At 55.3% G+C, this 13389-nt stretch overlaps 2 protein-coding genes across 2 annotated transcripts in view; one reads left to right on the top strand and one right to left on the bottom strand.

Moving 5' to 3' along the window:
• LOC140403402 (uncharacterized) overlaps positions 1-13389 on the top strand; it is a 960939-nt gene that overhangs the window by 254581 nt on the left and 692969 nt on the right. The gene's annotated exons all lie outside the window — the stretch shown is intronic.
• LOC140403208 (patatin-like phospholipase domain-containing protein 6) overlaps positions 1-13389 on the bottom strand; it is a 198380-nt gene that overhangs the window by 25820 nt on the left and 159171 nt on the right. The window contains exons 31-32 of the mRNA XM_072490961.1: positions 13210-13326; positions 3296-3444 (exon numbers count right to left, since the gene is read on the bottom strand). Coding sequence (XP_072347062.1) covers positions 3296-3444; positions 13210-13326 — 266 coding nt within the window. The remainder of the gene's footprint in view (positions 1-3295; positions 3445-13209; positions 13327-13389) is intronic.

The raw sequence follows: 13389 nt of genomic DNA, 5'->3' as shown, positions 1-13389 counted from the left end.
GTTCTCCCTAATCAAAAACACCACTCCCCCTCCTCTCTTACCTCCTGTTTTATCCTTTCTATAGCATCTGTACCCCGGAACATTGAGCTGCCAGTCCTGCCCCTCCCTTAGCCATGTTTCAGTCATAGCTATAATATCCCAGTCCCATGTGCCCGTCCATGCCCTGAGTTCATCCGCTTTGCCCGTCAGGCCCCTTGCATTGAAATAAATGCAGTTTAATGTAGACCTTCCTTGCTCTCTGCCCTGCTTTCTCTGGTCATGCTTTACACACTCTCCCTTCCTGCCTTTTGTTTCCGTCCCCACTGACTTCCTACATCGGTTCCCATCCCCCTGGCACATTAGTTTAAACCCTCCCCAACTGCACTAGCAAACACACCCCCGAGAACATTGGTTCCGGTCCCACCCAGATGCAGACCGCCCGATTTGTACAGGTCCCACCTCCCCCAGAACCGGTCCCAATGTCCCAGGAATTTGAAACCCTCCCTCTTGCACCATCTCTCAATCGTTACTCCCAGCCCTTCATTTCTCCAACAGTTTTTTGACCCCCCCCCCGCAGTCACACAGGGCCACGTGTCTCCACCAGCTCCCCCTTCAGCCCCCCGCTCGCCACCTCCCCCACCCTCCCCTCGACCCACAAATGGCTACAGTATCCCTGTGCCTTCGCAAAGAGCTGGTGTCTCCCCGTGACCCACAAAGGGCTACGGTGTCTCCCCGTGACCCGCAAAGGGCTACGGTGTCTCCCCGTGCCTTCGCAAAGAGCTGGTGTCTCCCCGTGACCCACAAAGGGCTACGGTGTCTCCCCGTGACCCGCAAAGGGCTACGGTGTCTCCCCGTGACCCGCAAAGGGCTATGGTGTCTCCCTGTGCCTTTGCAAAGAGCTGGTGTCTCCCAGTGACCCGCAAAGGGCTACGGTGTCTCCCAGTGACCCGCAAAGGGCCAAGGTGTCTCCCAGTGACCCGCAAAGGGCTACGGTGTCTCCCCGTGACCCGCAAAGGGCCAAGGTGTCTCCCCGGGACACGCAAAGGGCTTCGATGTCTCCCAGTGACCCGCAAAGGGCTTTGGTGTCTCCCCGTGACCCGCAAAGGGCTTCGGTGACTCCCAGTGACCCGCAAAGGGCTTCGGTGTCTCCCCGTGACCCGCAAAGGGCTTCGGTGTCTCCCAGTGACCCGCAAAGGGCTTTGGTGTCTCCCCGTGACCCGCAAAGGGCTTCGGTGTCTCCCCGTGACCCGCAAAGGGTTATGGTGTCTCCCCCTGACTCGCAAAAGGGTGGTAACCCGTCCTCGTGTCACCTAGGGAACCAATCTGAAATAAAGAAAAGGATGTGCCACGTTTAGTCTTTGTTGCTGAGATTTCCCAGCTGTTTGTCTTCACCATCCTCCTCCTGGCAAAATAATTAAGCATCAGCTTCCCGCTGCTCCCGGTGATATTTTCCCATCAGTGCATGGCTGGATCCCAGGTTTGGCCAAGACCCAGATCATTGGCAAATTGGTGATAAATATGTATCTATTGAAGTGGAGAGACTGCAATGTAGTTTAGTACTCGTTCCCCTATTATATTAAACCTCACCCATTGTGAAACCACAACTGCTTCATCAGTGACCTTCCTTCAGGGTCAGAGTGGGGATGTTTGCGGGTGACTGCACAATGTCCAGCATCGTTCGCGATGATTCAGATAATGAATCAGTCCATATCCAAATGCAGCAAGACTCGGACAATATCCATTACGTTCACGCCACACGATGACCATCTTCCTACAAGAGAGGATCTAGCCACTGCCCCTTGACATTCATTGGCTTTACCATCGCTGAATCCCCCACAATCAACATCCTGGGGGTTACCATTGATCAGAAACTGAACTGCCCAGCGATATAACACTGTGGCTACCAGGGCAGGTCAAAGACTAGGAATCCTATAGCGAGTAACTCACCTCCTGACATCCCCCCCCCCCCCCCCCCCCAAAACAAAACCCTGTCCACCATCTACAAGGCACAAGTCAGGAGTGTGATGGAATACTCTCCACTTGCCTGGATGAACACGGCTCCAACAACACTCAAGAAACTCAACACCATCCAGAAAAGCAACCCCTCCACAAACATTCAAACCCCCCGCCACCGACACACAGTGGGAACTGTGTGTACCATCTGCACGATGCACTGCAGTAACTCGCCAAAGTTCCTAAGGCAGCACCTTCCAAACCCACCACCACTGCCATCTAGAAGGACAAGAGCAGCAGATACCTGGGAACCCCACCACCTGGAGGTTCCCCTCCAAAGTCACTCACCGCCCTGACTTGGAAATATATCGCCATTCCTGCACTGTCGCTGGGGTAACACCCTGAACTCCCTCCCTAACAGCACAGTGGGTGTACCTACACCTCAGAGACTGCAGCAGTTCAAGAAGGCAGCTCACCGCCACCTTCTGAAGGGCAATTAGGGATGGGCAATAAAAGCTGGCTTAACCAGCGACGCTCACATACCATAAATGCATTAAAAAAAGTCTCTGCTCACACATGGTAATTAAAGTCATAATAAAGTGAGAGAATTTTGGTCAGCACTCCTGTGATCCAGTGCATCTACCTGTGCCACTGTTCACATTTCTACCTGGTCCAATGTTACATAATCTTGTACATATGTGCAGAGAGGGAAGGGAGAGAATGAGACAGACAGACTCAGGCCAGGAGACGAGATACACAGAGGTGCATGAGAGAGAGAGAGGAGCAGAGGATGGTAGAGAGCACGAGGTAGGAATAAAGGACGAATGAGATGGCACCTAATGCAAATCAGGAAACATTCAGGGGGCGGTCGCATCAACCTAGTCAGCAATACATCTCAGATCTGGGCTCCAAATGCAAAGGAGTAGGACATGTGCAAAAATCCCTGGAGATCGCAACGCTGGGAAAAGGAACCCTCCCTCACGTTCTACACCCACACTGTGCCAACATCGAGCTCTCATTATGGGTCCGAAGGTTACCTTGCGGCAGGACAGAACCTCCCTGCTTGGATGGACACAACACGGCACGTGGAACGACGGGAAAATTTAGAAGCAAATAACCTTAACCCCGATGAAGCATTTGCATTCTGCGGGATTGGGCAAGTGAGTGGGAATGTGCACGGAATGACGGGCGGCGTTGCTATACACAAATGACCCGCAGTCTATCGGTGGGCTCAGGAGGACGCCCTGAATAGCGCTCAGAGCGGCTATCTGAGCTGCGGATTAGGCCAGTCACTCCAACTCCTTTACAAAAGCTCACTGCATGAATGGACTGAAATGCAGACTTTGTCCGCCACTTTTCCTACTTTAACTTTCTCCGCCCATGGATTTAGGCGTTTCCAAAGCAACCACCATCCCGATAGGCTGTCTCCATAGTTACTCAGCTCAACTTCGTCCCTGCTGCCCACGTCAATGGCAATGACCGTTTTGGCGCCCATGGTCTTGGCGATGTCAGCTGCAATTGTAACAAAAACAATTCAGTCAACACTCGAGCTGAACGGGCCCCGAACAGTGCACACGGTGCAGTGCGGCAGCTGGCTCGTAGGGGCAGAGGCTCCCCGAAGACTATCCCCAGAAACACCGTCTCCGTCGTTAGTCCTCAGAGCCTCAGCACTGCTTTCGCACCATGTCCAAATATTACATTCTCATTACAGTGTCACCGTGTAACAGGCTGCATTGCACTCCACTTACCGTAATCCACTATAAACAAGATGAAAAACAGAGTAACTAGCAAAGGAGCAACATCATTGGTGTTTACAACAATTAAAATATTATTTTTTAAAAATAATCTTTATTGTCACAAGTAGGCTTACATCAGCGATGAAGTTACTGTGAAAATCCCCCAGTCGCCACACTCCGGCGCCTGTTCGGGTACACCGAGGGAGAATTCAGAATGTCCAATTCACCTAACAGCCCGTCTTTCGGGATTTGTGGGAGGAAAGCGGAGTACCCGGAGGAAACCCACGCAGACACGGGGAGAACGTGCAGACTCCGCACAGACAGTGACCCAAGCCGGGAATCGAACCTGGGACCCTGGAGCTGTGAAGCGACAGTGCTAACCACTGCCCACCGTAACGCCCACCGCCATTTTCCTGCTGGTCGGATCAGTGCCGCACGGAAATTTAAAAATGTATCTCCCTGCGTGAACTTCTTCAATGAATAATGAATTCTGTACCAAATACTTGAGACATTAGTACAAGGCAGTAATCTCATCCTGTACTTCAGATCCTGCCAAATGCAACTCGCCAGTCACCTCACCGGGACACGAGCTGTGGTGTTGAGAGCACAGAATATCCCGGGTCAATATCTACAGAGAATGGTACAGCGACCTGTGATGGTCTTCACAATGAACCTGCTGGAAACCACCAGTATTTATAAAGTTGATGATCAACAATTAAACAGGGAACGCGTTTGGAGAGTAAAACGGGGAATAGAGAGCAATGTGGCCACTGCAAAGTTCTGCTGCTACAGGAATGTGGCCACATCTGACCAGAATGCAACAGTGAGGCCAATTCACAGAGGCTTCTGTAAAACTGAAGACATGCGTGGCAGGGCGGGCGTGTGGCAGGGCGGGCGAGCGGCAGGGCGGGCGAGCGACAGGGCGGGCGAGCGACAGGGCGGATGTGTAGCAGCTGCCTGACGACTGGGTGACCTACAACGGTGCGGCCAGTATGTGGAAATATAGCTGATGTGTAGGGAGGTCGAAGCAATGTGCCCAGATACAGCAATGTGAGTGGCACACAATGTGACATTAACAATTGTTTAGACACGTATATAGAATAAGCACAAGAACGTTGGCAGCTTCCAACAGCGTGGCAGGGCGGGCGTGGCAGGGCGGGCGTGTGGCAGGGCGGGCGTGTGGCAGGGCGGGCGTGTGGCAGGGCGGGCGTGTGGCAGGGCGGGCGTGTGGCAGGGCGGGCGTGTGGCAGGGCGGGCGTGTGGCAGGGCGAGAGCATTTAACATCGAGACAGTGTCTTAATGGTGCAGACAGTGTAGGGCAAAACCTTTTAAAGAGAAAAAAGGATTAAAGTTTTGGGTCCAACCCATAATTTGTTGGGTAGGGTGATTGGGTTACCATGGCACCAGACACCAGAGAGTTGGGAGGACAGAACCATGCCTGCATTGTTGAAGCAAGTGCAGAATGTTTGCCATCTCCTGAAGGCTGGATGTATTACTGCCTTTAAACATATTCTTATTGTATAAACACCAACAATGCTCGGCCATTTTCTAAATTACTATTCAACATATATAATCTAGAAATATTTGGGTTACTTTACTTTACCATATAGTTTTCATGACTGTGTCAATGTTCATCATTATATTAACAGATTCACTTACAGCAAATATTTTGGTTACTTTCCCAAACTGTGGAAGTGGGTGGACTGAGTTGCACAATGCAGAGGTAGGAAGTGCGTTAACGTCCAACATGTCAACCAGTCCCAATATCCCCCCTCACTCTCCTGCCCATGGGCCAGTCCCTATATCCCCCCTCACTCTCCTGCCCATGGACCAGTCCCAATATCCCCCCTCACTTTCCTGCCCATGGGCCAGTCCCAATATCCCCCCTCACTCTCCTGCCCATGGACCAGTCCCAATATCCCCCCTCACTCTCCTGCCCATGGGCCAGTCCCAATATCCCCCCTCACTCTCCTGCCCATGGGCCAGTCCCAATATCCCCCCTCACTCTCCTGCCCATGGGCCAGTCCCAATATCCCCACTCACTCTCCTGCCCATGGGCCTGTCCTAATATCCCCCCTCACTCTCCTGCCCGTGGGCCTGTCCTAATATCCTCCTCACTCTCCTCCCATGGACCACTCCAAATTTCCCCCCCTCACTCTCACTGCCCATGGAGCAGTCCCAATTCCCCTGCCTCACTCTCCTCTCAATGGACCAGTCCCGATTTCTCCCCCTCACTCTCCTGTCAATGGCCAGTCCTGATTTCTCCCCCTCACTCTCCTCCCATGGAGCGACAGGGCGAGCGACAGGGCGAGCGACAGGGCGGGCGACTGGGCGAGCGACAGGGCGAGCGACTGGGCGAGCGACAGGGCGAGCGACAGGGCGGGCGGGCGAGCGACAGGGCGGGCGGGCGAGCGACAGGGCGGGCGGGCGAGCGACAGGGCGGGCGGGCGAGCGACAGGGCGGGCGGGCGAGCGACAGGGCGGGCGGGCGAGCGACAGGGCGGGCGGGCGAGCGACAGGGCGGGCGGGCGAGCGACAGGGCGGGCGGGCGAGCGACAGGGCGGGCGGGCGAGCGACAGGGCGGGCGGGCGAGCGACAGGGCGGGCGGGCGAGCGACAGGGCGGGCGGGCGAGCGACAGGGCGGGCGGGCGAGCGACAGGGCGGGCGGGCGAGCGACAGGGCGGGCGGGCGAGCGACAGGGCGGGCGGGCGAGCGACAGGGCGGGCGGGCGAGCGACAGGGCGGGCGGGCGAGCGACAGGGCGGGCGGGCGAGCGACAGGGCGGGCGGGCGCGCGACAGGGCGGGCGGGCGAGCGACAGGGCGGGCGGGCGAGCGACAGGGCGGGCGGGCGAGCGACAGGGCGGGCGGGCGAGCGACAGGGCGGGCGGGCGAGCGACAGGGCGGGCGGGCGAGCGACAGGGCGGGCGGGCGAGCGACAGGGCGGGCGGGCGAGCGACAGGGCGGGCGGGCGAGCGACAGGGCGGGCGGGCGAGCGACAGGGCGGGCGGGCGAGCGACAGGGCGGGCGGGCGAGCGACAGGGCGGGCGGGCGAGCGACAGGGCGGGCGGGCGAGCGACAGGGCGGGCGGGCGAGCGACAGGACGGGCGGGCGAGCGACAGGGCGGGCGGGCGAGCGACAGGGCGGGCGGGCGAGCGACAGGGCGGGCGGGCGAGCGACAGGGCGGGCGGGCGAGCGACAGGGCGGGCGGGCGAGCGACAGGGCGGGCGGGCGAGCGACAGGGCGGGCGGGCGAGCGACAGGGCGGGCGGGCGAGCGACAGGGCGGGCGAGCGACAGGGCGGGCGAGCGAGCGACAGGGCGGGCGAGCGAGCGACTGGGCGGGCGAGCGAGCGACTGGGCGGGCGAGCGAGCGACTGGGCGGGCGAGCGAGCGACTGGGCGGGCGAGCGAGCGACTGGGCGGGCGAGCGAGCGACTGGGCGGGCGAGCGAGCGACTGGGCGGGCGAGCGGCGACTGGGCGGGCGAACGAGCGACTGGGCGGGCGAGCGAGCGACTGGGCGAGCGAGCGAGCGACTGGGCGGGCGAGCGAGCGACTGGGCGGGCGAGCGAGCGACAGGGCGGGCGAGCGAGCGACAGGGCGGGCGAGCGAGCGACAGGGCGGGCGAGCGAGCGACAGGACGGGCGAGCGAGCGACAGGACGGGCGAGCGAGCGACAGGACGGGCGAGCGAGCGACAGGACGGGCGAGCGAGCGACAGGACGGGCGAGCGAGCGACAGGACGGGCGAGCGACAGGGCGGGCGAGCGACAGGGCGGGCGAGCGACAGGGGTCTGCACTTGTCAGAATGAAGCCTCCTCCATGGATGCTCGCTGTTGTCAGCATCTCGCATTCAACAATTTCTATTCAAACAGCCCCTCTGATATAATAAAACAAGCCGAGGTCCTTCCCAAGAGCAGTATAAAGCAAAGTCTGACCCTCAGGCAGATGGTCAGAAGTTTGGTCAAAGTCGGAGATGTTAGGGAGTATTATAAAGGAGTAGAGAGAGGTTCGGGGTGGGGGGGGGGGGGAATTCCAGAGCTTGGAGCCCAGGCAGCAGAATATGGCCACCAATGGACGAATAATTCAAAGAGGCCAGGATTGGAGGAGTGAAAAACCCTTGAGAGGATTGTGCGGCTGGAGGAGGTTTCAGAGATGGGGAGGGGCGAGACCATGGTTCGCAAACAAGGCTGAGAATTTTAAGAACAAGGCACAGCTTAACTGGAAGCCAACACGTGGAAGGGGGGGGACACGACGGGACATGGTCCAAGTAAAGACACATGCAGCAAAGATTTGGATAACCTCAAGTCAATGGGGGGTGGGGGGTAGAATGAGTGAGTCTGAACAGGAATGTGAGGGAATAATTAAGTCTGGAAAGGGATGGAGGAGGATTTCAGCAGCAGATGAATCTGGAGCAGGTGCAGAATCGGGTGACGGTGTGGCGTGGAGATGGCCTGAGTGACGTTGTGGATATTTAGCCCGGTGTTTGTCTCGGGGTTAAGTAGCACTCCAAGGTGGCGAAGAGTGTGGATCGGCCTCAGGTTGAAGACAATGGCTTCGGTCTGCCCAATATTTCATTGGAGGAAATCTCCGCTCATCCAGTCCTGGATTTCAGACAGCAAGGCGAATTTAGCAATGGTGGAGGAACCGAGAGAGCTGGCAGCGAGGTGGAGCTGGGTGTTGTCAGCGTCCACGCGTGTTTTTGAATAATGCCCCAGAAGGGGCAAGGATAGCAAATAAGGGGCAAGCCACAAGAGATAGAAGCAGAATTAGGCCATTCGGCCCATCGAGTCTGCTCCGCCATTCAATCATGGCTGATATGTTTCTCATCCGCATTCTCCTGCCTTCTCCCCATAACCCCTGATCCTCTTATTAATCAAGAACCTATCTATCTCTGTCTTAAAGACACTCAGTGAATTGGCCTCCACAGCCTTCTGCGGCAAAGAGTTCCACAGATTCACCACCCTCTGGCTGAAGAAATTCCTCCATCTCAGTTTTACAGGACCGTCCCTATAGTCTGAGATGGTGTCCTCTGGTTCTAGTTTTTCTAATAAGTGGAAACATCCTCTCCACGTCCACTCTTTCCAGGCCTCGCAGTATCCTGTAAGTTTCAATAAGTTCCATCCTCATCCTTCTAAACTCCAACGAGTACAGACCCAGAATCCCCAACCGTTCCTCATACGACAAGCTCTTCATTCCAGGGATCATTCTTGTGAACCTCCTCTGGACCCTTTCCAAGGCCAGCACATCCTTCCTTAGATACGGGGCCCAAAACTGCTCACAACACTCCAAATGGGGTCTGACCAGAGCCTTATACAGCCTCAGAAGTGCATCCCAGCTCTTGTATCCCAGCCCTCTCAACATGAATGTTAACATTGCATTTGCCGCCTTAACTGCTGACTGAACCTGTGCATTAACCTTGGGAGAATCGTGAACAAGGACACCCAAGTCCCTTTGGGCTATTGATTTCCTAAGCCTTTTCCAATTTAGAATATAGTCTATGCCTCCATTCTGCCTTCCAAAGTGCATAACCTCACACTTTTCCACATTGAATTTCATCTGCCACTTCTTTGCCCACTCTCCTAGCCTGTCCAAATCCTTCTACAGCCCCTTGCTTCCTCAATACTACCTGTCCCTCTAGTTGGGCAGCACGGTAGCATTGTGGATAGCACAATTGCTTCACAGCTCCAGGGTCCCAGGTTCGATTCCGGCTTGGGTCACTGTCTGTGCGGAGTCTGCACATCCTCCCCGTGTCTGCGTGGGTTTCCTCCGGGTGCTCCGGTTTCCTCCCACAGTCCAAAGATGTGCAGGTTAGGTGGATTGGCCATGATAAATTGCCCTTAGTGTCCAAAATTGCCCTTAGTGTTGGGTGGGGTTACTGGGTTATGGGGATAGGGTGGAGGCGTTGACCTTGGGTAGGGTGCTCTTTCCAAGAGCCGGTGCAGACTCGATGGGCCGAATGGCCCCCTTCTGCACTGTAAATTCTATGATAATCTATGATAATCTATGATCTCTGCCCCCTGGTTCTCCTGGAGTTCTGGTATCCCACTGGTGTCTTCCAACGTGTAGACTGATGCAAAGTAACTGCATCAGTTCCTCTGCTATTTCTTTGTTTCCTATTATTACTTCTCCAGCCACATTTTCCAGGGGTCTAATGTCCATTTTTGCCTCTCTTTTGTACCTTGAATTTTTTGAAAAAAAAAAAAAAAATCATGCTACCTTCTTTTATATTACTAGCTAGCTTACACTCATATTATACTCAAGCCAAGGATAGATCCTTGGGGGAAAACATTGGAGGCATTGGTCCAGGAACGACAAGCGAGGCCACGGCAGGTTACTCTCTGCCTACTATCAGCTAACTCAGAATTGAAGCTGGCAATCCCACCCAGGGCAACAGTGGAGAGGCACTGGAGGAGGATGGTGTGGTCAACTCCATGCAAGGCTGCAGTTTGGTCAACTAGGACGAGGGGGGAGAGATTTTACTTTGTCAAAGCCGTAGAAAGTGCCTTTGTGACTTTGGAAGATGGGCAATGATTTGGGAAGGCTCAAGTCTTCCTGGGAGAGGAAAGGGAGGTTGGGTTTGAGGTGGTACTTTGAAAGGATGCAAGGGTCAAAGGCTTTTTTTTGCGAGGAGAGAGAGCGTGAAAGACAGGCACGATGATGGCAGATTTAAACAAGACAGAGGCAATACCTTATCAGAGAAAACCATCTACAGCATCAGCTAGCATGGGGACCAGGAGGGTAAGTCGGATAATCATAAGTCAACGGGAAGAGGATCCTGAAAGAAAGAGGTGGATCTCATTGACAGACTGAACAAGGAGAGGGCTTTAGGGGAGGGGAGAAACTAGAGGAAGATGCAAGTTCAGGGCTAAAACAAGTGGAAGAGGAAGCTTGACCTGGTGGGCTTGGGGAAATGGGGGAAGTAGCTGATCAGATGGTCTCAATCTCAGTGATAAATAAGTCACTGAGCTATTTGCACTGATGTTGGAGGTGAGGGTGATAGAGACGGGGAAGTGGGGTTTAAAAAGATGGCTTGCAGCAGAGAAAATAAGCTGGGAGTTATCTTTCGATTCCAGGGCGATTCTGGCACCCAGGGCGATTCTGGCACCCAGGGCGATTCTGGCACCCAGGGCGATTCTGGCACCCAGGGCGATTCTGGCACCCAGGGCGATTCTGGCACCCAGGGCGATTCTGGCACCCAGGGCGATTCTGGCACCCAGGGCGATTCTGGCACCCAGGGCGATTCTGGAACCCAGGGCGATTCTGGAACCCAGGGCGATTCTGGAACCCAGGGCGATTCTGGAACCCAGGGCGATTCTGGAACCCAGGGCGATTCTGGAACCCAGGGCGATTCTGGAACCCAGGGCGATTCTGGAACCCAGGGCGATTCTGGAACCCAGGGCGATTCTGGAACCCAGGACGATTCTGGAACCCAGGACGATTCTGGAACCCAGGGCGATTCTGGAACCCGGGATGATTCTGGAACCCAGGACGATTCTGGAACCCAGGACGATTCTGGAACCCGGGACGATTCTGGAACCCAGGGCGATTCTGGAACCCAGGGCGATTCTGGAACCCGGGATGATTCTGGAACCCAGGACGATTCTGGAACCCAGGACGATTCTGGAACCCAGGACGATTCTGGAACCCAGGACGATTCTGGAACCCAGGGCGATTCTGGAACCCAGCACGATTCTGGAACCCGGGATGATTCTGGAACCCAGGACGATTCTGGAACCCAGGGCGATTCTGGAACCCAGGGCGATTCTGGAACCCAGGGCGATTCTGGAACCCAGGGCGATTCTGGAACCCGGGGCGATTCTGGAACCCAGGACGATTCTGGAACCCAGGACGATTCTGGAACCCAGGACGATTCTGGAACCCGGGATGATTCTGGAACCCAGGACGATTCTGGAACCCAGGACGATTCGGAATTGTGTTGTTGTAGAGACAAGAGCAGGAAGCGACGGTGCTCAACATGGTCCAGCAGATTGGACGGTAAATGGGGAAACCAGTTTCCGCCACGTCCATTCAAGTTCATGAACCTTGGACCGAAGATAGTGGAGATGAGGTCCACGGCTATGGTGAGAGTAAGAGCGTTATCGGAGACTTGGGGCATTAAACTATGAATGGTTCCAGGGATGAGAAACGAGGTTAGATTGGAGAGGTTGGGATTGTTCTCCTTGGAGAGAAGGCGACCGAGAAGAGATTTGATAGAGGTGTTCAAAATCAGGAGGGGGCTGGACAGAGACGGCAAGGAGAAACTGTTCCCGCTGGTAAAAGAATTGAGAACGAGGGGGCACAGATTTAAAAGTGATTTGCAAAAGAAGCAAACGTGATGTGAGAAGAAACGTTTCCACCCAGCGAGTGGCTGGGCTCTGGAACAGGCTGCCTGGCAGTGTGGTGGAGGCCGGTTTAATCGAGGCATTGAGAGGGCATCGGATGATTATTTGAATGGAAACAATGTGCAGCGGTACGGGGGAATAGCACCGAGTCACGGTGCTCGTTTGGAGAAGCGGTGCAGACACGATGGGCCGAATGGCCTGCTTCTGCACCGTAACAATTCTGTGATTCTGTGAATTCAGGTGGCAGAGGACAGGAGAGCGGAGGAGTGACAGCGGGCACGGTGTTAAAACAGGGGGATCTAGGAGGGGTAACGAGACAGGTACATTTAAAAAAAGGGAGGGAAAGGTTGGAAATAGCCATGCTGAGTATGGGTTGGAGCAGCAGCTGAGAGTGTACAGGTGGACGGACACAGGAAAACCTCAGGTCACAGAGGCACGGAGCAGCTGTTGGACACAAGCCCAATCGCGAAAGGACAATGAATGGGAGTCAAGACAATAATGACCGTCATTAATCATCTCGGATACAACTGTAACCAGCCCCACACCTCTGCACGTTCACCTCCCACCTCTGCATGTTCACCTCCCACGTCCCACCTCTGCATGTTCACCTCTGTCAGCTGGCCAAGAGGCATTTTACAGCAAATACCAGACCCCAGTCTGTAATGTGACCAGCCACACACACACACACACACCATACCGGTTGTTAATCGCATTCGCTCCAGCGGATCACGTTAAAATAGTGTAACTGCGGCAGCAATTACGCCAAATTCGCTCGAAGAATCGTTTGGTACGGCTGCCTTTGCAAATACAGATGTTTCAGTCCTAACCAGAGGTTGGATGCAGTGATCGCAAAAACAGCACTGGGCATCAGTGGACCGCCAACCTGCTGCCTCAGTGAAGCAGGCAGATTACACCCGCCCCATCTCAGCGGCTGCCTTACTTTTCACCAATGATTCGTGACAAAATGGCTCACGTCGGCCTCTGGGCTTCACTGGAACTGGAGATTCCACAAAGTGACTGGTCAAGGTTAGACTTTGAAAGGTCAGCAGAGCTGATCTGCTTCATTTTGGGACTGCAATAAATTTAAAAAGAAAACCTGCTCTAACGGAGGAATTCTAGAGGCCCTTAACTCGACATACTTTCCTTACGAGCAGCTTATCTAGGTCTCACCTTGTGCCCCTGCTATTCTAACGTCACATACTTGCCTGGCAGGTTGTTGATGTATCCTCCGTCCATGAGCAAGTGTCCGTCCTTTGGGTCACAGAGTGGCGGCAGGTATCCCGAGAGGGACATGCTAGCTCGCACGTACCGCCACAGAGAGCCTAACCACACGAGGAACAGATGCAGTCAGAGGCCTAGAAGAGCACAGGTGTGCGCGGCCCGCC

Source organism: Scyliorhinus torazame, chromosome 27 (assembly GCF_047496885.1).
Source record: "Scyliorhinus torazame isolate Kashiwa2021f chromosome 27, sScyTor2.1, whole genome shotgun sequence".
NCBI lineage: Eukaryota > Metazoa > Chordata > Chondrichthyes > Carcharhiniformes > Scyliorhinidae > Scyliorhinus > Scyliorhinus torazame.
Note: the sequence above shows the minus strand (reverse complement) of the source record. Positions and strands in the feature narration are given on the sequence as shown.